Source organism: Erythrolamprus reginae, chromosome 1 (genome assembly GCF_031021105.1).
Source record: "Erythrolamprus reginae isolate rEryReg1 chromosome 1, rEryReg1.hap1, whole genome shotgun sequence".
NCBI lineage: Eukaryota > Metazoa > Chordata > Lepidosauria > Squamata > Dipsadidae > Erythrolamprus > Erythrolamprus reginae.
In genome coordinates this window covers 359,715,888-359,742,118 of record NC_091950.1, presented here as the reverse complement: position 1 = coordinate 359,742,118, position 26,231 = coordinate 359,715,888, and the positions used below count along the sequence as shown (strand labels likewise).

Below are 26,231 nucleotides of genomic sequence, written 5' to 3'. Positions count from 1 at the left end.
AGGCCTCTCCCATCAGCGAAGAAATCCAGCAAAAAATCATCCCCAGAGAAAAATCTTCCATATGTCCAAAACTCTATGGCCTTCCAAAAATACACAAAGAAGGAATACCTCTCAGACCAATAGTCAGTTCTATAGGCTCCCCTCTACAAAACCTTGCCAAATTTTTAGCCAAATACCTTCAACCATATACAGAAACTATTGCCTCATATGTTCAAAATTCATTCCACTTTATACAAATAATTAAAAAACAAAACCTACAACCCGATGACCTACTTGTAAGTTTCGATGTCGTGTCCCTGTTCACACAAATACCTATTAAAGAAGCCTTGACAGCTATCCAGGACAAACACAAACCCCCCAAATATATCCTAGACCTTACCAACCACTGCCTGACCAATACATACTTCATCTATAATGAACAAAGATATAAACAAATAGAGGGAGCCCCCATGGGATCACCTCTATCACCTGTCATAGCCAACCTCTATATGGAATATTTCGAAAATAATGCTTTAGAGCAAGCCAAATACAAACCCAAACTTTGGCTGAGATATGTTGATGATACCTTTGTAATTTGGCCACATGGTAAAGAAAAACTAGACAATTTCCTCACACATCTCAACAGCCTACACCCCAAAATACAGTTTACTATGGAAACAGAAATCAATGATCAACTTCCCTTTCTAGATGTACTGGTCTATAAAAAACCCAATGGCAGCCTAGGACATACTATCTACCAAAAGAAAACCCATACCAACCGTTATCTAAATGCACACTCACACCACCACCCCGCACAAATCACCTCAGTGGCCAAAACTCTCATCACCAGAACCAAACGCTTAGCTGACCATGAGCACTTAAAAACTGAATTGAACAAACTCAAAGATGTACTAATTTCTAATGGATTCAAAGAGAAAACAATAACAAACCTAATCAATAAAGAGACACCCCCCAAAAAACAAGATCAAGAACAGGACAATGGCACCACCATCCTTCCTTACATCAAAGGCACCACGGATAAAATTAGTAAAATCCTGCACAAACATAACATCAAAACCTCATTTTGCACTAACCAAAAAATATCTAATATTCTAAGGAGCCCCAAAGATAAAATCCAATTGGAATACCAAGGAATCTATGAAATCCCTTGCAAAACATGTGCAGCCACATACATTGGACAAACTAACCGAAGAGTGAGCCAACGCATAGCAGAACATGTGAATGCAGTCAAAAAACAAGAAAAGACCTCCTCCCTTGTCCAGCACATTAAAAAAACAGGGCACGAAATTGACTTTGAAAAAACTAAATTACTCCACAAAACAGAGAATTTATATAAAAGAATCTCTCTAGAAGCTATCGAAATTGAAAAAAGACCCCTTTGTTTAAATAAAAGGGATGATACCTCCCGCCTGCCAGAGATTTGGAAACCAGCCTTAAACAAAATAAACACTTCATAATAATCAACATGTCAATCCTTCTAATTATTATGATTTTAGAATTTTATATTTGGAAATCAGCCTTAAACAAAAAACTTCATAAAATCTTCATGTCATTCCTTCTAACAACTATGATTGCACCAACCAATCAGATCACTGAAGCATAGTCACCCAATCTATTTGCTACATTCAAAGCAAATCTCCACCCCCACACTACATACTAGAAAGAAATGTCAGTTTGCTAATATTCCATTTACAACAACACAGAGATTGGAACTCCAGCCTGAAGATGGTGCTAACTTCGTCAGAGTTTTAAAATGCCGTGGGAGACAAACACATTTATAAAGCATTACTCAGTCTGCTCATAGCCCGCGTCACTGGGCCACACCCTTCCCTCCCCTCTGCAGCAAGCCTAATTGTAGGCTTAATCATGCTGGTTAAAGGGGGAACTACCTCGTGTCTGTTGCTTATTTCCCTCCCCAAGGGAGGAGGTGGAGTTACGAGGCAATGCTTTAGAGGTATTTGATATTACTTCCTTCCACCCATTACCGTTGTTACTTTCTATGGTGGTGCATGTCTGCTCTTGCAATTTTTTTGCCCATGCCCTCGTCCTAGGTCTGCACTGTTCTAATCCCCCCTTGTCCCCTGCGTTAAACCTGCATTGTGCCCCTCCCCCTCTACCTCCGTGTTGCTCCAGTATGTTCCCTTGTTTCCCACTAGGGGTTGCTCCACCCTCATTTAGCTGGTTTCTATGCCTGACCTGGAGAATTCTGTTAGGGGCTTTATCCAATCCTAATGACCTATCTCCTTTAAGTCGTTGTTGGTGCCTTAAAGCCTGGTATGCTGATGGCATATCAATATGTCTATTTAAAGAATTTTCGTTGGAGAACCAGGCTTCTTTTAGGAGGCGACCTCCCTTGGTTTCATCTCGCGCCAGAATCTCAGTTCCCTGGAAATCAAAGCCATGATCCTGCTCCTCCATGTGTGTCCAAATCTGGGAGCGTTGTTCCTGACGTCGGACCGCCAATTTGTGTTCGTGTATACGAGTTCTCAATCTTTTAGCCGTTTCACCCACATAGTGGTGCGCACAATTATTGCAGTTTATACGGTAAATTACTGAGGAGGACTCCTCCTTCACTAAGGTTTCCTTCGGGCGCATTACTGATTTTCTCAAAGTTTGATCCGGCCTGTGCGCTACTTTGACCCCATGGGGTGCCAGTATGCGTGCGGCTGTTTCGGATACCCCTTGTATGTACGGGAGTACCCTCCACGCTGATGTTTCGTTTGCGCTTTCAGTAGGTTGTCGGGGTCTGGGTGTGGTGCACCGTTGAATAAAAGCTCTCGAGTAGCCATGACGTATAAAAGTTTGGTAAAGATACGCTCGTTCTTTTTGTTTGGCTGCCCGTGTGCTACAGTGAGTATTGATTCTGTTAAATAATGTCCGTATACAGCTGACTTTATGTGCGTTGGGGTGATTGCTTTCGTTGTGTAACATGCGGTCCGTGCTGGTGGTCTTCCGGTATACCTCCGTGTCGATGCTTCCATCTGGGTTCCGGTTGATCTGTACATCCAGAAAGGCCAGTTTACCATTGGCCTCCTCCTCCATCGTGAACTGAATATCCGGATATATGGAGTTGAGAATTCCCATGAACCTAATTTTATCACGTTGTTTAATGATGGTAAACGTGTCATCGACATAGCGTGTCCAGAACTTGGGTTTGTATATTTCCATGGCTTCTCTTTCCAATTGCTGGAGAACTGCTTCTGCAATCACGCCCGAAATTGGGGATCCCATCGGTGTGCCCTTTACTTGTTCGTATATCTGGCCGTTGAATGTAAAGTATGTTTTTAGGCAGAATTTCAATAACTGGATGAGGTCATCCGTGCTGGGGGCCTTACAATGTCTTGGTTCTGTTGTTGCCAATAAATTGTTAATAGTTTGAATTGCTAGATCCTGGGGGATAGATGTAAATAGTGAAATAACGTCAAATGATACCATTACCTCATCTTCCTCCACCACCACCCCTTTAAGCTGTTCTAAAAAGTCTGTAGCCGAACATACGGTGGTGGTGGTCCCTTCAATCAGACATTGTGTTTGGCCATGTAGCCATTTGGCCAAACCAAATGTAGGGGTACCACGGAGAGAAACAATGGGGCGTAAGGGTACCTCCGCCTTATGAATTTTGGGTAAGCCATAGAATCGTGCCATGGCTGAATCTTTCGGACGGATCCTTCTTATCACTTCCTCATCCAATTTGCCTTGTCTCTTAAGTTTGTCCATCATTTTATTAATTTGGTTTTTGAATGATACCATGGGGTCTTTATCAAGAGGTTGGTAAGCACTCCTGTCATTAAGAAGGTTGTGGCACGATTCTATGGCTTACCCAAAATTCATAAGGCGGAGGTACCCTTACGCCCCATTGTTTCTCTCCGTGGTACCCCTACATTTGGTTTGGCCAAATGGCTACATGGCCAAATACAATGTCTGATTGAAGGGACCACCACCACCGTATGTTCGGCTACAGACTTTTTAGAACAGCTTAAAGGGGTGGTGGTGGAGGAAGATGAGGTAATGGTATCATTTGACGTTATTTCACTATTTACATCTATCCCCCAGGATCTAGCAATTCAAACTATTAACAATTTATTGGCAACAACAGAACCAAGACATTGTAAGGCCCCCAGCACGGATGACCTCATCCAGTTATTGAAATTCTGCCTAAAAACATACTTTACATTCAACGGCCAGATATACGAACAAGTAAAGGGCACACCGATGGGATCCCCAATTTCGGGCGTGATTGCAGAAGCAGTTCTCCAGCAATTGGAAAGAGAAGCCATGGAAATATACAAACCCAAGTTCTGGACACGCTATGTCGATGACACGTTTACCATCATTAAACAACGTGATAAAATTAGGTTCATGGGAATTCTCAACTCCATATATCCGGATATTCAGTTCACGATGGAGGAGGAGGCCAATGGTAAACTGGCCTTTCTGGATGTACAGATCAACCGGAACCCAGATGGAAGCATCGACACGGAGGTATACCGGAAGACCACCAGCACGGACCGCATGTTACACAACGAAAGCAATCACCCCAACGCACATAAAGTCAGCTGTATACGGACACTATTTAACAGAATCAATACTCACTGTAGCACACGGGCAGCCAAACAAAAAGAACGAGCGTATCTTTACCAAACTTTTATACGTCATGGCTACTCGAGAGCTTTTATTCAACGGTGCACCACACCCAGACCCCGACAACCTACTGAAAGCGCAAACGAAACATCAGCGTGGAGGGTACTCCCGTACATACAAGGGGTATCCGAAACAGCCGCACGCATACTGGCACCCCATGGGGTCAAAGTAGCGCACAGGCCGGATCAAACTTTGAGAAAATCAGTAATGCGCCCGAAGGAAACCTTAGTGAAGGAGGAGTCCTCCTCAGTAATTTACCGTATAAACTGCAATAATTGTGCGCACCACTATGTGGGTGAAACGGCTAAAAGATTGAGAACTCGTATACACGAACACAAATTGGCGGTCCGACGTCAGGAACAACGCTCCCAGATTTGGACACACATGGAGGAGCAGGATCATGGCTTTGATTTCCAGGGAACTGAGATTCTGGCGCGAGATGAAACCAAGGGAGGTCGCCTCCTAAAAGAAGCCTGGTTCTCCAACGAAAATTCTTTAAATAGACATATTGATATGCCATCAGCATACCAGGCTTTAAGGCACCAACAACGACTTAAAGGAGATAGGTCATTAGGATTGGATAAAGCCCCTAACAGAATTCTCCAGGTCAGGCATAGAAACCAGCTAAATGAGGGTGGAGCAACCCCTAGTGGGAAACAAGGGAACATACTGGAGCAACACGGAGGTAGAGGGGGAGGGGCACAATGCAGGTTTAACGCAGGGGACAAGGGGGGATTAGAACAGTGCAGACCTAGGACGAGGGCATGGGCAAAAAAATTGCAAGAGCAGACATGCACCACCATAGAAAGTAACAACGGTAATGGGTGGAAGGAAGTAATATCAAATACCTCTAAAGCATTGCCTCGTAACTCCACCTCCTCCCTTGGGGAGGGAAATAAGCAACAGACACGAGTAAAAGCGGTAGTTCCCCCTTTAACCAGCATGATTAAGCCTACAATTAGGCTTGCTGCAGAGGGGAGGGAAGGGTGTGGCCCAGTGACGCGGGCTATGAGCAGACTGAGTAATGCTTTATAAATGTGTTTGTCTCCCACGGCATTTTAAAACTCTGACGAAGTTAGCAGCACGCTAACGAAAGCTAAGTTGTTTTATTAAAGTTTTTAGGTTCCGGTGATCGAGATGGCTGCTGCCTCATCATTCACACATATACCTGGAACTCGCATTTTTAGGACTATTCTTGATATATATATATATATATATATACAGTGATCCCCCGTTTATTGCGTCCCCAACCATTGCGAACAGGGTACTTCGCTATTTTTCAACCCGGAAGTCAAAATACCATCTACGCATGCGTGCCGGGCACGCATGCGTAGATGGCAGCGGCTTCCCTGGGTCTTCCCCCTCTTGCTGGCGTCAGCGAGGAGTTTCCCCACCGCCCACGCAAACTCCTCGCTGCCGCTCGCCCGCCCTTCGCCTGCCCACGCCGTTCGCTCCCCCCTCTTGCTGTCGGGAGGGCGAGAAGCCCTCCCCAGCACCCGCTCGCCCGCCCTTCGCCCTGGCGGAGAAATTCCAGCCCCCACCTGGTCCCGCCCGATCCTCCTCCCTGAGGCAGCTCGCCCTCCCATGGCCGCTTCCTCCACCCTCTATTGCAAGCCTCTCTCCTCCCATATTCTGCCCCCCTCCCAGCTTCCAAGCCGCATTCGCCTTCCTCCGCCACCACCAGCATCCAGCTCCCGGCCAAGCAGCCAGGAAAGCCGAGCCGGGCGTGGCGGGGAACATCCGCGCGGGAGGCAGGAGACGGCCGCCGTCACCACCATACGCGGCTCGGCTTCCCTGGCTGCTGCTCCGGTCGCCCGATCGTCTCCTGCCTCCCGTGCCGATGTTCCCTGCCAAGCCTGGCTCGGATTCCCTGGCTGCTTGGCCGGGGGGGGGGCTTGGCCGAAAGGAGCTGGAGACGCAGAGCTGAACACACCCCTTCATCCCCAAAGGCCGGCCTTTTTGTCTGGGAGGGAAGATGACGTGCCGGTGGCACAGGGGCGAGGGGCGGGAGGCAAATCGCTGCGTCTCCAGCCCCTTTTGGCCGAGCCCCCCCCCCTCCGGCCAAGCAGCCAGGGAAGCCGAACTGGGCTTGGCGGGGAACATCGGCACGGGAGGCAGCTTCTGCCGGACATGGGCAATGGGCGGGACAGAGAAGCGGGGAGAATCAGGAGGCTCCTTTGGCAGCTGGGGGCTGCCTGGCTTTGTTGTTTTGGCTGCAGCGGGTGCCAGGCAGCCTCCAGCCGCCAAAGGAACCTCCTGATTCTTCCCGCTTCTCTGTCCCGCCCATTGCCCGTGTCCGGCAGAAGCTGCTGCCTTATTGCTCTTTGCCGGCGGGATTCAAAGTGCTGGGGTGGGAGGGTGTCCTGACAGCCCCCCCACCCATATGCTTCGCCTCCCGCCGGGCAAGAGCGCTCGGGTGGCAACTTCTTCTAGATACGGGCGATGGGCGGGACAGAGAAGCGGGGAGAATCAGGAGGTTCCTTTGGCGGCTGGAGGCTGCCTGTCACCCGCTGCAGCCAAAACAACAAAGCAGGGCAGCCCCCAGCTGCCAAAGGAGCCTCCTGATTCTCCCCGCTTCTCTGTTCCGCCCATTGCCCGTATCTAGAAGAAGCTGCCACCCGAGCGCTCTTGCCCGGCGGGAGGTGAAGCATTGGGGTGGGGGGGCTGTCAGGACACTCCCCCACCCCAGCACTTTGCATCCCGCCGGCGAAGAGCAATCAGGTGACGGAAGGCAGCCGCTTGGGCCGAGAGGAGCCGGCCTTGATCCGCCAACGCGCGCTACGATCTTCCGGGCCAGCCAGGCTCAGCGGATCAAGGCCGGCTCCTCTCGGCCCAAGCGGCTGCCTTCCGTCACTGAGCCTGGCTCGCCCGGAAGATCGTAGCGCGCGTTGGCTGCAGCGGCGAGCGATTTCGCCGCCGGTGCAGCCAACGCGCGCTACGATCTTCCGGGCCAGCCAGGCTCAGCGGATCAAGGCCGGCTCCTCTCGGCCCAAGCGGCTGCCTTGATCCGCTGAGCCTGGCTCGCCCGGAAGATCGTAGCGCGCGTTGGAGACAGGCTTTGAGTTTTGGCTGCGGGGCGAGGGAGTTAGGAAAGTCCTACTTCTCCCCCCGCAGCCAAAACTCAAAGCCTGTCTCCTGCTGCCCGGTTTAGCCAGGACACGAGCGGCGAAATGACTTGGAGGAATGGTTTCAGCTTCACATTCCTCCAAGTCATTTCGCCGCTCGTGTCCTGGCTAAACCGGGCAGCAGGAGACAGGCGGTGGGCTGGGAGCCGCAGGCGAAAGGAGCTCGGGCATTGTTCTCCGGACCCCGCCCGCAGCCTGGAGAGGGAAAGGGCCGCCGCGGGGCTGAGCGGGCGGGGTCCGGAGAACAATGCCTGGCGCCGCGCTCCGATGCCCGAGCTCCTTTCGCCTGCGGCTCCCAGCAGCACTTTGAATCCAGCAGCTTCTGCTGGATACGGGCGGTGGGTGGGACGAGCAGCGCGGAAGCCAGGGGCTGTGGCAGCTCGCCCCCCCATCGCCCGTATCCAGCAGAAGCGGCGGGATTCAAAGGGATTCAAGGCTAACTTCTGCGCTTGGCTTGAGGACTCAGCTCGGAAGCTGCACGGGTGTTTTAAAAGGTCTCCGCCGGCATGGGGGGCTTCCTACCACCTCCCGAACCCCCAACTCGGGTTTGGGGGGGGTGCTAAGAAGCCCCCCATGCCGGCGGAGACCTTTTAAAACACCCGTGCAGCTTCCGAGCTGAGTCCTCAATCTTCGGCTCCTCGCTAGCGCTGCGGAAGTAAAAATACCATCTGCACATGCGCAGATGGTGTTTGTACTTCCGCAGCGCTACTTCGCGAAAACCCGCTCGTTGCGGGGGTTCCTGGAACGGAACCCTCGCAACGAGCGGGGGATCACTGTATATATATATATATATATATATATATATATATATATATATATATATATGTCACATGGTTTTTTTGCTGAATTTGAAAATTAAGGGAGACTAGGATAGATCTATTTCGGCCTTATTTTGGCCTCATCAGCTAGCCATACCCTGTGTATACACACACACACACACACACACACACTAAAACCCTCATTGTGTATTGGACAAAAGAAAGAAAGAAAGAAAGAAAATAAGCAGAGCTGACCTAGCACAGGCAGTAGTAATGTGCCAGGGTGAGTGGCTAAAATGCTATCCAAAGTGCTAACAACACTGGAAATAAGACTTTGACTAGCCGTATTAGATTAAGACAATAAATCTAGATCCATTCTCTGATACAGTATGTGAAACTGTACTAAACAAAACAGATTACTGCAGTTACAGTATCAAAAATGTAAAAAATGGAGAAAGCTGCAAGGCTTGACCTAGACTGTAGTGATTATATTCAGACTCTATAGAGGCAGAAATGTTGTCAGGGAAATGGGCGTGAACATGCCACTTCAAAATCAACACTCCAAATTTGAGGTAAAATGAAATCCTCAATATTATGGGCATAACATTTTTAATATCTTTAATGTGCAGTTTTTTATATCTTGAATTATACAATGGGGAAGAAAGATAATGATACATTTTAGATATGGTCAAATTGATGTCTACTACTTGTCCGCTTAGAAATTAAGCAAGTTGTGTTGCCTATTATACCTGCCACTTCCAATGTACGATGAAAGCAAATTCAAATGGCTGTCATTTAAAGAAAATGAATGGAATGTAACAAACCTTCTAGACTGAATTTCTATTACTAGAATCTATTTCAATAGGCTAACTTGCAAAAATCAATTATTCAACTGCCAGATGTCAAATCTCCAATTTTAGGTTTGTTAAAACTCCAGGAAGGAGGAATCTTGTCCCTTGTTCTCCCTGTAGACTGCTATGCTTATTTCATGGCTCTCTTACACTGCACAAATATAAATAATGCATGCACCAATTCACAACAGTATATTTTTCATAAAGATCACAATTCAGAAATTTCTCCCCTTCTACCTACTCACATAAATAATGCATTTCAATAGTAATTCTACCCCTCCTCCTGAAAGAGTAAAATCAGACACTAAACAAATCTTCAAAAAGAGTTGATTGCAATGGGCAATACTCTCCCACGTATAGTACATTAAAGCGTGGCTTTCTTTGCATTTTTACTGTTAAGACTTTATAAATTATAATACTGTATACATTGTAAAATTAGAGCATATAATTCACACAGAAAGCTTTTCAAGCAAGAACCTAAGGGACTACTAGAATACTAGAATTTTCATCAGGAAGTCAACACTTTTCTTGTTTGGTTTAAATTAACACAGTAAAATGGGAAATACTGCAATTGTTGGTATTGGTCAAACAGATCTTTTTCAATAAGCAAATCATAGAAATTAATTACAGCTGATTAATGGGCATTTTATCACTCTAGCAATAGTCTCCAGCCATTTCTCCCCTGTTATTTTTACATATTTATTCTGCTGGTTGCAGAAATCTAACATAATTAACTGTTAAGTCTTCCCAGTGCTTTGATTTAACAGCAAGCAAAATGAAAAGATTTTCTATCACAGAGATTAATTGCACTAAAAAGAAAAGTTTAAGCTAAAGTAATGCCATCTCTAGATATCCATAAATACCCAATACATTAGGGACCATGATTATTAGGCCCCCAAAAACAATATTAAGAAAAAGAGAGAAACAATTCTACATAGTTGACTCGGATCTATATTAATCTAAACCAGTGGTTACCATGCCCCATAGGGAACAAATTTTAACGGGGGCAATTGGCTTCCTCCACATAAGTAAAAGTTCACTTTTTGCATAGTAAGAATTATACGTAATGGGGGGAGGGGGCATCAGGATTTTAGAGATGTTTAGGTGGGGCATGGCCAAAAAGAGGTTGGGAACCACTGATTTAAATAGAACAGAGGAAAAATAAATCAGATAGGCAAGGAAAAAGTTTTGTTTTAGCAATATTGGCCTAAATATGATAAGATACATTGGAAATTTACTGGGAGTTTTAAAAAAATTAAGGTGATACCATGTCATATCAAACATTTGGTATCAAATATAAAAATATGTAATGCATTGTACACTATTTTAATAAAGAAATTAAATACTAATGTTTTCTGGCCACGGAATTATATTCAATCTATCATAGCAAAGCAAATAGAAATACATCCTAAAGCATAAAAATGTGATCCACTGTGTTGTGATCCACTGTGAATAATAGAAATTGTAACAAAAACAAAATAAGACAATGTAAAGTCATTATCATAATGCAAAACCCACATGCAAGTTGCACCCTTTGGAGATTACAAGTTAGTTTTAAAATCTTTTTTTTAAATGCTATGTTGCTTTTGGACAGAATAGCTGGATTTACAAATCATATTAGAGTATGATTAGATTATCTGATGTTTCAGCATGTTGTTGGAAGCCCAGATATTATTTTATCATGTTGTATGAACTAGTTCATTACAGGAAACCAGCATTTTCAGATTCAGAGACAACTGAGATACTAGAACAATTTGTTAAACTGTTTAAAACTAAAAAACAACCTGTTAGTTTTTATAGATATTTGTTTTTTATACGTTAGACATACTGATGTTAAAAAAAATATCAGTGGAATAAAGAATTAGAGATCCCTATACATGGTTAAATGTGTAGTATATTGTAATTTAATTTACAGTGTAGTGAAACATGACAGTGAAGTCCACAGTGGCAGTAGAACTTTTTGTGGGAAGAAACATACTACCTTTCATATAGGTAGGTTGAAGGATTTTGTGCTAAAAAAAAAAGTATTTTTAAGAAATGATGCCTTTTCCTGAATGAGATGGAGATATTTATCTCAAGGTAAGATTACAAGAAAAAGAGAGATATGCAAAATTTTGGCGCCCTTCAACAATAATATTGGAGAGGGATTAGTTGTTCAAAGAAAGGATTATCAGTGAGGAGAGGATTCGGGTTCTAAGAACCAGAGTTTTAATTCCCTCTCCCCAAACCTTTCTTTAACTGTATTAAATGTATGTATGTATGTATGTATGTATGTATGTATGTATGTATGTATGTATGTATGTATGTATGTGTATTTCTATGCCGCTCTTTTTGATACCAGTGATATATAGAGATCATCAAAGCATAATTAGGGGACTGCAATACAAAAACTTGTATGTGGGTCTTGCACTTAGTACAATGAAGTTAGACTTCTACAATAATGTTTATTTGATCTGCCTTAGAAAATCACGCAGAAACAACAATTGATCCAAAATGTAACAAGCCATTTATGCTTCTATAATCATTTCACACCCATTTCACATTGTGGTCATCAATAAACAATAAATAAATAATAATAAATCTTAAAAAACTGAGCAAAAACCTTATAATAACTTATTGCCCTGAAAATGAATTTCAGGATAAGTGCAAAGCAGAAGTTCTACACAGCAATACAATAAAATACAGGTCATCATTCTTATTATTTCTGCTGTATCAGGAATCTCTTACACTTAAAAAATTAAACTAAGACAAATCACTTAAGTATTATCAATAAAAAGGAAATTAAAAAATGGACAGAGAGATCTTAGGATGCATGCCATCATTGTATCTAAAGGTAAAATTTCAAAATGAAGCATTATTCCCTGCTCCCAAGCAAATTTTAGTAGGTTCTATACCTTAAGACCAATTACACAGCCCCAGATTTCTAATTTAAGGATAAATAACAATTTTAAAAATAGCTAGACTCAAAGCCCCCAATTCCTTATATATATACAATTACTTTAATAACAGAAGCATCATTATCTCTTCCCATTCACCAATCTCTCTCAGGAATAGCTAACCATGGGAATAATAATTGTATATTTGTATCCTGAAGACCGTAATGATCCCAACTGACTCTGAAGAAACTAAATCAGGCTAAATCAATCGGGAAATTCAGCTTATTGCTGAACTTCTTCTAGAACACTTCTTTGAAAGAAAGAAAAAATAACATCAAAGCTCTCACTTCCTCTCCCTTGAGAACTTGCATGGTCCTGGGATCAGGTTGGCAACTGGGACTCCTGGGATTGACATCCCTAAACATTGCAATCATGTGACATCACACTTTATGATCGTATCGATTACCAATATCCCCGAGTTTTCGGAGAGGGGTGGCATACAAATCTAATAAATTATTATTATTGTTGTTATTATCATCACCATCATTATTATTATCATCATCATTATTAATATTACTAGGTACAATTGCCATCAAAATCCAAAGGCTAACTGTTCTACCATAAAGAAACCCATGTCCCATATTTCTATCAATTATCTGTTTGCATTAATGGGTTTACAGACAGCTTCAAAAGTAGGTTTGTCAAAGCTGGGCAAGGATAAAAGATACTGATTGTTGCAACCACTTGATGCTTTTATGTTTGATCGAGAACTGAGGACTTTCACAAGGGCTTTTTGTTTGTTTGTTTGTTTTGTATCTACTGTCGAAGTGAAACAAGGCAGGCTGTTGTCCGGACTATGATAAAGTCCATCCTATTGACCTCTACTACTTCAGTGAAGATATTGAAAAAAAATATATCAAAATTTTTGGAGGACAGAAGGAAAGGGGGGACATGAAGGAAAAGGGGGGACATGATCGAAACATTTAAATATATTAAAGGGTTAAATAAGGTCCAGGAGGGAAGTGTTTTTAATAGGAAAGTGAACACAAGAACAAGGGGACACAATCTGAAGTTAGTTGGGGGAAAGACCAAAAGCAACATGAGAAAATATTATTTTACTGAAAGAGTAGTAGATCCTTGGAACAAACTTCCAGCAGACATGGTAGATAAATCCACAGTAACTGAATTTAAACATGCCTGGGATAAACATATATCCATCCTAAGATAAAATACAGAAAATAGTATAAGGGCAGACTAGATGGACCATGAGGTCTTTTTCTGCCGTCAGACTTCTATGTTTCTATGTTTCTAATTTGAGTCTCAGGACCTCAAAAGTTAAATTGCATGCAACAAAGAATTGTCTTTCATAAATTTCAGGGTAACACAAAAAGAACAATCCTTTCTAAGCTCTATAAAATTTCCATTCACATAGATTCTGGAAATTACAGGATACTTTTCAGTACAACTCTTGTATACTAAATTGTACAAAGGACAAACAGCATTTTCTGCAACAATTTGACTTTTCATTCTCATTTGCCAGTTTATGGTGCTCATCTATTTTATTTTTCAAATAGAAATGTACAGAAAATCCTTAAGAAAATAATCTAAAGGAAAAAGAAGCTTTATTTCTTAACAATGCAAAAGGAAGAATTTGCCCTGGAGCCTATTCAATACTATACTTAAGTCTCATTTTTATTTCCTAGAGAAAACATTTAATAGGAACATTTTATTGGGTGATATGTTTTTTTCCAATCTCACTTGCAGTTAATCAATAGAATCCAAACAAAGGACCAGCTTCCTTTCTATGTTTTTTATTAAAAGAGCATGGGAATAAAGAATGTTTTTAAATAAGGCAGAACTTTCCTCTGCCAGAACAAGGCCAAAATAATGCTATCCTAGTCTCCCTTAATTTTAAAAATTCAGCAAAAAACATGTATCTTATATGCTGCCCATCTCAGCAAAGGCCCTTTAACATCATTCAATAAAAATATTAAAATAGAGATTTTAAGTTTAAAATGCAGTTAAAATTAAATTGACCAAGGAAGGGAGTGAATGCACAGGTGGAGGAAGTTAGGTGTTATATAATCTATTATCAACCATCAGAATGTCACACCATAGGGGCTCCAGGCCAGTTGGCAGAGCCATGTCTTCAAAACCTTTCAGAAGATCAAAACGGGAAGGTGTGGATCACCCTTAGGGGTTCAAGATATTCCAGAGAATGGTTGATGGGTACTGTGGCAGAAAAGAGTCTGTTTGGATCCCACCAGTCAGAATTTCTTTGGAAGAATTCAGAAGCTGATACATAATGCAGCTACATGGGTTATAAATGGTGCCAGTTATTTGGCACATATAAAACTGCTGCTTTGGGGGCTGAATTGGTTGGCAGTGTGTTGCTGAAAGCAATTTATTTTGCTGGTTTTTATCTTTAAAACCTTTCATGGCTCGGACCTGGCTTAACTGAGGGACCATTTCCCCCCAGTTATTTCTCCTATCCAATCCAATCTGGCAATGTCCTGTCTCAAGCCAAGCCCAGAAACACACATATAAGAGGCAACTGCAAACTTACCAACAAAAAGCCAGGTGCCAACACACTTGAAGTAACTAACCAAATTTCCATCAGTCTAGCAATTTGTGTTAACAAAGAGTTCCAAGTCAAGGGAGTAAGGCACAAGAATGGTCAAACGGTTCCAGAATCCAATGCACAGGAAGAGTTGTCGACCACTTGTTACGGCAAAGCTGGCAAGCAAGGCAAGGCACAGGGGATTGGAGTAACAGACAGCTGTTTCCATTATCAGTCTTAAGTTAAAACTCCTCTTAAGTAAAAACATCCTGGTGTTTAAGAAGGCAGGGCTGGTTCCCTATCATCATCAGACTCAGATTCCAAAGCCTCCATGACAGGCAGGATAGCCATGTTCCAGATCCCATAGGCCAGTGATGGCGAACCTTTTTTCTCTCGGGTGCTGAAATAGTGTGTGTACATGCTATCATGCATGCATGAGTGCCCACATCCATAATTCAGTGCCGGGAAGGGCAAAAACAGTCCCCCCCCCCGGAGACCCTCTGGAGGCCGGAAAAGGCCTGTTTCCCAACTTCTGGTGGGCCCAGTAGGCTCGTCTTTTGCCCTCCCCAGGCAAGGCTTCCCTGGAGCCAGGAGAGGGTAAAAAAACCCTCTCTCCCCTGGAGGATCTCTGAAAGCCAAAAACACCCTCCCAGAGCTTCTGTGAGAGGCAAAAATCAGTTGGCCAACACACACATTGGAGCTGATCTAGGGTAATGGCTTGCGTGCCAGCAGGTATGGCTCCGCATGCCACCTTCACCATCACTGCCATAGGCCAAGGAATTAGGTCTGCAGAAATCATGAGATGTAGTTTTTCTGCATAGCGCATGCCTTCTAGAATATTCTCCCTCCTGGTATTAGGGTGCCTCACCCCGATGGTCTTTCAGAAGGTCTTGAAGACCTAGCTATGTGCTTAGTCCTGAGGTTCTGAGTGTGGGAACGACAGTTTTTAGGCTATGTTGAAGCCGACAGATGACAGTATCTCTTGGTTACTATTTATGTTTAAGCATTTTTATACATAATTAACTATTTTAATTGTTGTTATGACTGTTTGCCACCCAAAATTTTTTCGGAGCATAAGACGCACCTAGGTTTTGGGGGAAGAAAACAAGGAAAAAAGGCCTCTGCCTCCCAGCAATTTGCCAAACAGCACAGATGATATACACTAAATGCTATGTATTTCTGTGCATGTATGCCTGAACCATAGAAATAGCAAAGAATTGGAGAAATGTACATTATGGCAGTATATTAATCCCAGAAAGTTTTCTTAAATGTAATCACACTAAATCCTCCCAATTATTTAAAAAGATCTACTCCAAACATGTTTAAGTCAGGGTTTAACTCAGTTGCCTTATCTTAATACTAAAACGGTTATACCTTCAGATTATAATTTTATTTATACTTTTACAGATATTTAAAACTGATGTGGCATTATGGAAATATTATCTGCTATTTAAAAGGAGATACAATAGCACTGGTCCTCTTCAGATCAAGCATTTATTTTAAAAAGCTTCTTCATTTCGTTAAGTTGTCTAGAACAATAATAAAGCAGTCTTTAAAAAGTGTAATAATTTGAACATTCTATAGGCATTTACAGTTATTAACTTACCTCCTTGTTGCAAAAACCAAACAGCCAGTTTCAGCACAGTCCGATCCCTCCAGCAATTTGCCTCTGTGCAGCTTTAGTTTCACTTTCATTTTAGCACATGGGCTTGCCAGCAACTTCAATCAATCAGCTGAGTGTTAGGAGGCAGATAATCAGTGGCTTGTGCTAACCAGGCTCTGCTGCCGTTTGCTGCAAGGAGGTAAATTGCTAGCAGGCAGAGCCCAAAGAGTGGGGGTGGCTGTGTGGGGCTAAATTTGGAGTATAAGACGCACCAAAGCTTTCACCCCTTTTTTGGCGGGGTGGGGTATAAAACGGTGCTTCTCATATTCCAAAAATATGGTAACTCATTTTAGATGGGTGGCTTTAAAATCAAATCAATCAATTAGTAAAGCCAATTTGAAATGAAGCCTGATATCTGTTAGCTTATACCAATATATTTATGTAATCCAAAAATTATAAAAATTGGAAGGAAATGTAGAGGTTAAATAGGGTAACTTTCTCAGTGTAGAATCTGCTAAAATATTTTGCGGAGGTGGTTATCTCATCTCTATTTAAATATTTTCAATAAAATGCAACATATGCCTTCACCATACAACCTGTCCCACTGGTTGATAGCTCTTACAATCAGGAAATGCTAACATCTAAACTGGATCAACTTCCCTGCTATTTCAACTTCCCTACCATTCCTCACAGGACAAGATTTTTTAATTCTCAGATTACCTTGTTAACCTTTATTTGAACTTGCTTTAATTTGTCAATGTTCTTTTTACACTGCTATGCCTACAACTAGAAACAGTATGACCAATGGGGCTTGACCACAATTGGTTAAACTGGTCAGGTTTTTTGTAACACGTGTTATTAAAAATATTACATCTATTACAGAAACCAGGACAAAGCACATGATGCTCCACAGTACTACTCTTGAAGCTGATACAAACTTGTTTATGAATATTCTCTGGGTGTAGTCATTCAATTATGAATCCATTTAACTGTTGCATCTTCTAGTCCATATGTATCATTTTACTAATTAGGGTATCATTATCTGATCTAAATGTAGTTCATAAAATCATCTACTACTACTACTGGTCAATGAATACTTCAGCTTCAACTACAACAACACATGCGCACAAAATAGATTCAAACTCTATGTAAACCACTCAAAACTTGACTGTAGAAAATATGACTTCACCAACAGAGTGATCAATGCATGGAATGCACTGCCTGACTCTATGGTTTCTTCCCCAAACTCCAAAAACTTTAACTTTAAACTGGCTACAGTCAACCTCACCCCATTCCTAAGAGGTCTGTAAGGGGTGTGCATAAGCGCACCATTGGGTCTATCGTCCCTGTTCTACTGTCCTATTGTCCAAATTTACTTATACTACTTTCTTTTGTTTATGTTTATACCATACCTATTACCTTGTACACATTCTGATAAATAAATAAATAGATAGGTAAATAGATAAATAAGAGGAAGAGGAAGAAGAACAAGAAAGTTGTAGATGAATAGAGTTGGTGAGATCTTCAAAAAGACAGAGATGAAAAATTTAAAGAACAAAAAACAGCGTATGGAAATGATCTATGAATGTGGTGGAAGAAATGATGACAGAAGATACGAAAGGCATAATGAGCAGTGTAGGCATAAACTAGTTAGTTATATTACCTTTTCTTATCTTGTGCCTTCAAATACTTCACTATTTCTTATTCTTTTCTGCCCCCTTGCATAACACTGCTTACCCTGAAAATGAATAGCATGATGGATAGATGTGTATGTAAATTTCATTTAAAAGCCTGATTAAAATTTAAAGCTTTTTCAATGCTAGAAGTGAATTATCTGTATAATCCTCTAATAAGGAACTATTACACAACTTAAACACCAGAATAGAAAGAAGGCTCTATTATTTTTCATTTATACTAAGAATTATTTTGAAGGAAAGGAAAGAAGGATGTTTTCAGCAAATCAAGATGATGCCAAAATGATACACATTCAATGACATACTCATACAAATCATGCTATTATAAATTGCATCTGAACATCTTACCCAAGAACATATGTCACAGAATTCACATGATTATATCATCACAAATTTTATCACTGCCCCTACTCTCACAAGTGTCTGTCAATTATGCAAGGGTGCCTAGCAACCTATTTTGAAGGAAGAAGGTAAATGATGAAACATGTGTTGTAACACAATTTCCTTTTTTTCTTTGGATGACATAACACAATAATGAAAGGATAGAACTGGATTTGTGAAATCATAATACATGTATTATAATTTTGGTACTGTTGTGATTACTGTCAACCTAGTTCTATGGAATTCTGTAACATATTTCTTTTAACTTTGTTCCATAAAGTTTCCACGTCTTCTTTCCCCATGTTCTCTTTCCATTAAGCTATTTTCTAAAACATTTTATTAACACATACTGTGACTTCCTAGTTTCTCTCCACATTATTTGAGTTATTTGTCTTTTTCATCTATTTTCCCCAATATCCATTCCCGACATGAGCATATAATGGTCCACCCATATTCAGAAGAATGAATCATTCTTGTATTCTTTACTAATTCTCTCTGGCTTTTTATCATAAATAATTCAATAAATAGTGCTTTTACATTTATATTCTTATTTCCCATGAATACATATGAATAGATTCATATTTGAAACTAACATACTTTTTCTATGCAAATACTTATCAAAGAATCACCACTCTTGTTTGTTCTTGGATCTCTTAATGCCCCAATCATCATTTACCCTACTTTCTTGTTTTGATCCTGCCCATCCAATCATATCATCCAGCCAAATAATTTTTCCCCCTAAATGACACTCATACTGAATTTTGCACACTGTTTTACAAAATTCACCTGTGATTCTTCTATATCCACAGGTTGGTTACTACAGCATAATCAATCTATGAATTTTTAATTTGATATGTGCCCCACCATAATTGAGATTACATCAATTCAAACTTTCTGACAATGATTTTAGTTTTTTATTCCTAATCAAACCTAAACCTTATCTTTCCTGCTTCACAAAATCAGACCACTTTCATTCAGATATATCACGTCCTTCTTCTTTCTTTTACTTTCAGGCATATAACACCTCTATTTTCATTAATCAATCAATTTCATTGATTAATTAATTAATTAATGCATATTGTAAGCAAATAGTTTTACACAATATTAAACAAACTATAATTATTTTAATAATGAGTATGTACATACATACATACAATAAGTATGCCTAAAATTTTATATTTATTGAAGTGAATGCAGTACTTAATTCTAAGACATGTACTGTATATAATTTATCTGTAAAATACATTGTTTGTGTACTGAAAAAAAGACTAAGATCAAGTAAAAAGTTACTAGACCAAGTACAACTATACTAAGACTTTACCAGTATTTGTCTGAACATAGAAGATCTTTTACCTTCCACATCAAGGCACCTAGGTGGGCTATCTGACCAGATAAGGTTATACATGCACTCAAGGAACTCTGCACCTTCTAGTTTATATCCAGGAAAACACTGAAAATATATCATTGATCCTACTGGGAAGGAAGACTCGAACTGAGATATATTAGTGAAACTATGAGGAAGCAGCAGTGGTCTCAGGCAACCTGCAAATTAAGAAGAAGGAGGTGTCTTATTATGAGATATTTATTTTTTAAAATAGCTACTCAACAATAAATTTAATATAGATATTCCTTCATCTGAACAGCAAATTAATACTTCAGCTGACTCATTCTTGAATTTCCTCACTCCCATTTTTTGCTAGATGACAAGTTCTAATTGTTCAGCATACAATTTTAATTTCAAAATTTCATATGATCATGTCCAACTTAAGACATCAATTCAGGCTGCAGTCATGAAGCAAATTACTTGTGGTCATTTACACAATTCTGCCAGCTTCTCCATCTCCACTGACTTTGATTATCATAATCCAGCTGTGAAATGACAAATTGCAATCATGTGACCATGAGATGCTATAATCATTGTAACTGACAAGTACCAAAGCACAATTATGATAGCAGGGGATGTTGCAACAACTGAAAGTTTGAGGACCAGCATGTCTATTATAATGGTACCTGCTTCATAAATTGTACTCTAGCAAATGACTATTTTACATGCCCACAATATATACAGTATCATCAAGAACTGTAGCACTTATCCACCTATCTTTTAAAACTACACAAAATTATGGAAAGAAGCTATGGCCAATGCTAAATGTATGCCACAAGATTTAGTCATAGCCAAATAATGCATTAATCACATCTGTGCTGCAACACATTTCCAAAAAAAGTTCATCAACTTCTCATTTTCACCATTATGCTACTAATATGAGCAAAGAGGGGACTTAACTGTAGAAAGTATTAGTGGACTAGAAAGGTTAATCTACCTAGCCACTGATTCAGCTAAAAGCACTCCTGCAATAAGTAAGGGTTTTTTCTGATTTCACCGAACAATTCTAAAGAAAAAATAAACTAATGAGAGATTTGGAGGTAAAATTTGTTAAATGGGGCAGCATTCCAGTTTTCTGATTCCCCCCAGCATTTGACCCCACTACACTTTAACGTTCTCTACATAAAAACAGAAAGACGTCTGAATCTCTGCTAATCTCCCAATGAAGTCTATATGTAAATCAAAATAAGTACAAAGCGATACATATTAGGCAACATAACTTAACTCCTCCAAAGTGTTGAATATTGGCTTCAACTGTTTAAGAAAATAATTCTTGATGGTATATAGATTTATTCAACTAAAAATAATGAAATGCATATTTAGCAGGAATTGATAAATGCTTAGATTTTTGTTAGGGATTATTAGAAAGCCTTAAATGGCATGGGCCTAGGACACCTGAAGAACCATCTCATTCCAATGGGACCAGCCCGCTTCCCCTATGATGGCAGATGGGACATGCTGTAAATCCTGCAAGTTAAGGAATTTGGGCTGGTCCATAAGATCCTTTTCTGCCATTTGGAACATCTTACCTCCTGGAATGACATATTCCCCTCCATCCAGACCTTCCATAAGCATCTGAAGACCTTTCTGTGCTAGTTGGCCTTGGGCCCAATGGGGGAGTATTACTCTGAAGATGGTTAATGGACTAAAAGCAGATCTCACCTCATCCTCCTGCATACCCTCTTCCCTCCCCCCCTCTTTTTACCATCATTTATAATTTTACTGATTTGAGATATACGTTTGTACATTATTGCTTTTAATGTTGTAAGCCTTGTGGTGAGATGGGTAGCAGACAAATGTAACATATAATAAATAATAATAATAATAATAATAATAATAATAATAATAATACAGTAATAGAAAAGAATATGAAAATTAAACACAGTTGAAGGCAGAACAAGAAGCAATGGAGAACTAAGAACAACTAATCAAGGAGAAAAGCAAGCTAGTATTAAGGAGAAATTTCCTTATAGTTAGCCCAATTAATGGAGTGGCTTGCCTTCAGAGGTTGTAGGTGTTCCATGACTCGATGTTTTTAAGAAGACATTGGACAACCATTTGTCTGAAATGGTATGGGGTCTCCTGCTTGAGCAGGGGGTTGAATAGAAGACCTCCTAGGTGCCTTCCAATTCTATTATTCTGTTAGGTTAAACAACTATTATATTTTTTATATAATATATGATATGACTCTATTTCACAGTTGATTTTGCATCATTGTAAACAAAATTCACTAATAAAGTATCACATTTTAATTTAAAAAAAAATTATAGAGAAACTACAAGAGTTAAACATTGACACAAAAATTGGAAAAACTGATCAATTTTCTCTGTCTCAGGTAAGACACTTGAGATATTTAAGTATTGAGATATTTAAAATTATGGAGAAATGTTACAGGGATGTTATAATTTTGTAACAAGGTATGCATTTTGTGGTAGAGTCAATAAAAGATATCTTTATGCAACTGTGTCTGAAGTATACACCTAAAGTAGATATAACACCTGAAATATATACCCATGATTCATGAGAAAAGAAAACTAAGAACTTCTTTATTATTCACCACCTTAAGACCTAAAGCCCATTGTTTTTTGATCTTCAAATCAGATGTATTTGTCCTATCAATTCATTAATAGCAACTCACAGGATGAAGAATTATTATACAAAAGCTGGAATAAAAACATACCCTGCCCCATCTAAATATACAGCTTATTCCAAAATACACAGAGTAAGTGGATGCTATGGTGCTTGCCAAGCTAAAAAGAGACAGACAAACTATTGTGGCATGATATAGCATAAATAAAGTCTATAAGGCTTGATTAGTCAGATTGTTAAAATGTGTTCCAAGGCGCCAGAATAGAAGTTTTAGTTCCTAACGCCATGGGAAATTTGTCTTTTCCTATGGTCATAGGCGACCACTGTGAAACGGTTGTTCGACCCCAAAAAGGATCCCGACTCTCAGTTGAGAACCACTGCTTTAGAGGTTAATGTTATTTCTCGTTGTATTTTTGTTTATTATTTTATTGCACTTGTGTTTTGTTATTTATATTGTGAGCTGTCCTTTGCTGATATGGAAGTAGGTGCCACAAAAACAAAATGAAATTAAAAAGATGTTATTATTATGGATGCTTATTGATTAAAAGTGACAAAAGTAGGAGAGATGGAATTCAATAAAAAAGAGCTTATTTCCCCTGGAAAAAAAATAGTTTGTATATCTATGTGTTTGATGGATTTTCTTTCATATAATATTCAACTGTGTCTTATTCAGGATTTGCTTATTTCCGCAAATGAATAAACTGAATTAAAGGTAGAGAAATTTTGAACATGATGACTCCATGCTATATATTTCATTTAGTGCTCATTATCTGGAAGATGTAGGATAGCACCTTCAATGAAGTTTTATTTAGGATTACAGATGCAAGAACAATTTGTAACCTTTTCTTAATGTCAGGAAGTTTCTACTTGACACCAGAACCAAAGAAAATAGATAAGGTAAAATCCCTATTGATGCTGATTTTAATTATTTTGAATTAAGTATTGAATTAGTTCTTTAATTGAAGTAAAGGATTCAATTAACTTGACAACCTAATTATTTACATCAGCAAGTTTAAAAATAAATTAAAAATACAAAACATTTAATTTTATATCTCCAATGAAGCAAACAACAGACTAATCATATTAAAAATGCATTTTTTGCCATATGAATAGCAAAGTATCTCTAATAAAGGTAATAGCATTTAGCATAATGCTGTACTAGTAACTATAGTTAATAGATATGTCCTTAAGATGCAAGCCTTGTGCCACCCACCCAATCTGTCTCTACTCAAAGTATTAGATCTATAAGATAAGATGCTCTAGTGTACTAAACCTTGGCAAATGGGCAGATTATCCCATGTTCCATCATCTTGGCATACTGATATCAGGTTGTCTAAATCAGAGAAATGGATCTGGAATCCTTCGTGACAGCTGATTATTAATTTATCTCCAGTTCTGTATGTCTTGTTCTGAATTTCTGCATCTTCAACAGCTGGAGCAAGGCAATCTGTAGCTTCATAAAAAAATGTTGCATTATCATCTTAAATTTGAAAATGTTGGCTAATGTAATGCAAAAAGTTTTATATATATACACAGGTAGTCCTCGACTTAGAACAGTTCATTTAATGACCATTCAAAGTTACAATGGCATTAAAAGTGACATTACCATTTTTCACACTTACGCCCTACCCATAGTCATGTGATAAAAGTGCAGATTCTTGGTAACTTGATTCATACCCTGTTTTCCCCAAAATAAGACAGACCCTGATAATAAGCCCATGGCAATAAGGCCAAGTCCTTATTTTAGAGTTCAAAAAAATATAAGACAGGGTCTTATTTTTGGGGAAACAAGGTATTTATGATGGTTGCAGTGTCCCGGGGTCATGTGAACAGCTTTTGCAACTTTCTAACAAGCAAAGCCAATGGGGAGGGCAGATTCACTTAATTCCTATCTTACCAACTTAACAACTGCAGTGATTCACATATTAACTGTACCTAGAAAGGTAATAAAATGGGGCAAAACTCACTTAACAAATTTCTCACTTAATAACATAAATTTTGGTCTCAATTGTGGTCATAAGTTGAGGACTACCTGCAGTTTTCCACACTATGTTACATTTCCTGCATTATGTTAGGAAATTTGCATTTTTTTAAAAAAAGTGATTTGTTATTTGGCCATCAATACTATATCAGGATCAGTATACAACTATACCAGTATACATTTATTATTATTGTCCATTTCTCCCTCCCCCCCAAGGAATTGATTAAAATATTTTACAAAAAAAAGAAGGAAAGGAAGGAAGGAAGAAGGAAAGGAAGGAAGGAAGGAAGAAAATTTTAGATAGATAAATAGATACATACATACATACATATACATAAACTATATTCAAAGCAGCATGAAGCTAACAACTTCAGCCTGATGATGGTGAATGTGATTTCACCGAAACGTCACATAGACACTCAAAATATTACACGGGGTAAAACCCGAACTCAGAACAATCTACATACATACATACATACATACATACATACATACATACATACATACATACATACATACATACATATGCTTATAACAGTGTAAAAGCAGCAAATGAAAATGTAAGCATTAATAAACAAATAAATGAAATTGAGCCAAATGGAAAACTGACAAATACAGTGATACCTCTTCTTACAAACCACTCGTCATACGAACTTTTCGAGATACGAACCCGGGGTTTAAGATTTCTTTGCCTCGTCTTAAGAATCATTTCAGTCTTACAAGCCTGAGCCTGGGTCCATGGGCTCTCTTATTGCGTGTGTGCTCTCTTACTGCCACAGGGATTCCCCTGCCTTGTGACTGCCACCGCTGGGATTTCCCATTCATTCCCCCCCCCTGCTGGGATTCCCCACCTCCTCCCTGCCAGCCGAAGTGCCAGTGATTTTTCCTTGGCTTTCCAGCGGCTGGTCGAGATGCCCCCCTTCCTCCTCCTCCTGCCCAGCGGGAGGTGAAGTGCTGGGGGGGGGGGTGTCAGGCCGCCCCTCCTGCCCTGCAGCCGAAAACACAAAGCCGGACCGCCGCTGCCTCCCAGTCCTCCCCACCCCTTTCTCCCGCCCATCACCCTTGGCCGGCAGGATCCTTCACAGCCAGCTGGCAGAACCTGCATCCTGAGCCTGAGACCCCCCCAGCGCTTCGCTTCCCGCTGGGCAAGAGGGCTCAGGAGGCAGGTTCTGCCGGCCGGCTGTGGAGGATCCTACCGGCCAAGGGTGATGGGCGGGACAAAGGGGCGGGGAGGACTGGGAGGCTCAAACCTCCTGCAGCGGTGGCCCGGCTTTGCATTTTTGGCTGGGGGGGCAGGAGGGCTGGCCTGACCCCCCCCCCCAGCACTTCGCCTCCCGGCGGGCAACAGGACTCAGGAGGCAGGTTCTGCCAGTTGGCTGTGGAGGATCCTGCCGGCCAAGAGCGATGGGCGGGAGGGTCGGGGAGGACTTGGAGGCTCAAGCCTCCTACAGTGGCGGCATTTCGGCGTCCGGGTTTCTGAGTTTTGGGCTTGCACGCCTTATTCACGTTTATATTGATTCCTATGGGGAAAATTGCTTCACCTTACAAACCTTTCATCTTACGAACCTGGTCACGGAACCAATTAAGTTCGTAAGACGAGGTATCACTGTACTGTAAAGATCAGCTTATTTAATTGCTGGCAAAAAGATACAAATAAAGAGGAAGCTGACCCATCTCCACTTGTAGGATTCTTTCAGAAGATACAGTTGTTCTTAAATAGCAGTGAAGTTCAAATGAGAGGAAATTACTGCTAAATTAATTCAGGGTTTTAAGCTAGTAACCTGTACA

General features: G+C 40.6%; 1 protein-coding gene across 13 annotated transcripts in view; it reads right to left on the bottom strand.

The window, feature by feature from the left end:
• The window catches only part of SUSD4 (sushi domain containing 4), a 62,593-nt gene that overhangs the window by 9,160 nt on the left and 27,202 nt on the right, over positions 1-26,231 (bottom strand). For 7 of the 13 annotated variants that reach the window (XR_011557498.1, XR_011557497.1, XR_011557501.1 and 4 more), the window contains 2 exons: positions 23,736-23,915; positions 19,843-20,031 (listed from right to left, as the gene is read on the bottom strand). The exons of 1 other annotated variant lie outside the window; for it this stretch is intronic. Coding sequence is in view for 5 of the 12 variants with exons in the window: in XM_070734357.1 (XP_070590458.1) it covers positions 19,843-20,031; positions 23,736-23,915 (369 nt within the window). In the remaining 7 variants the exon portion in view is untranslated. The remainder of the gene's footprint in view (positions 1-19,842; positions 20,032-23,735; positions 23,916-26,231) is intronic. 5 more of the 13 variants (XR_011557499.1, XM_070734356.1, XR_011557502.1 and 2 more) reach the window with 3 other exon arrangements.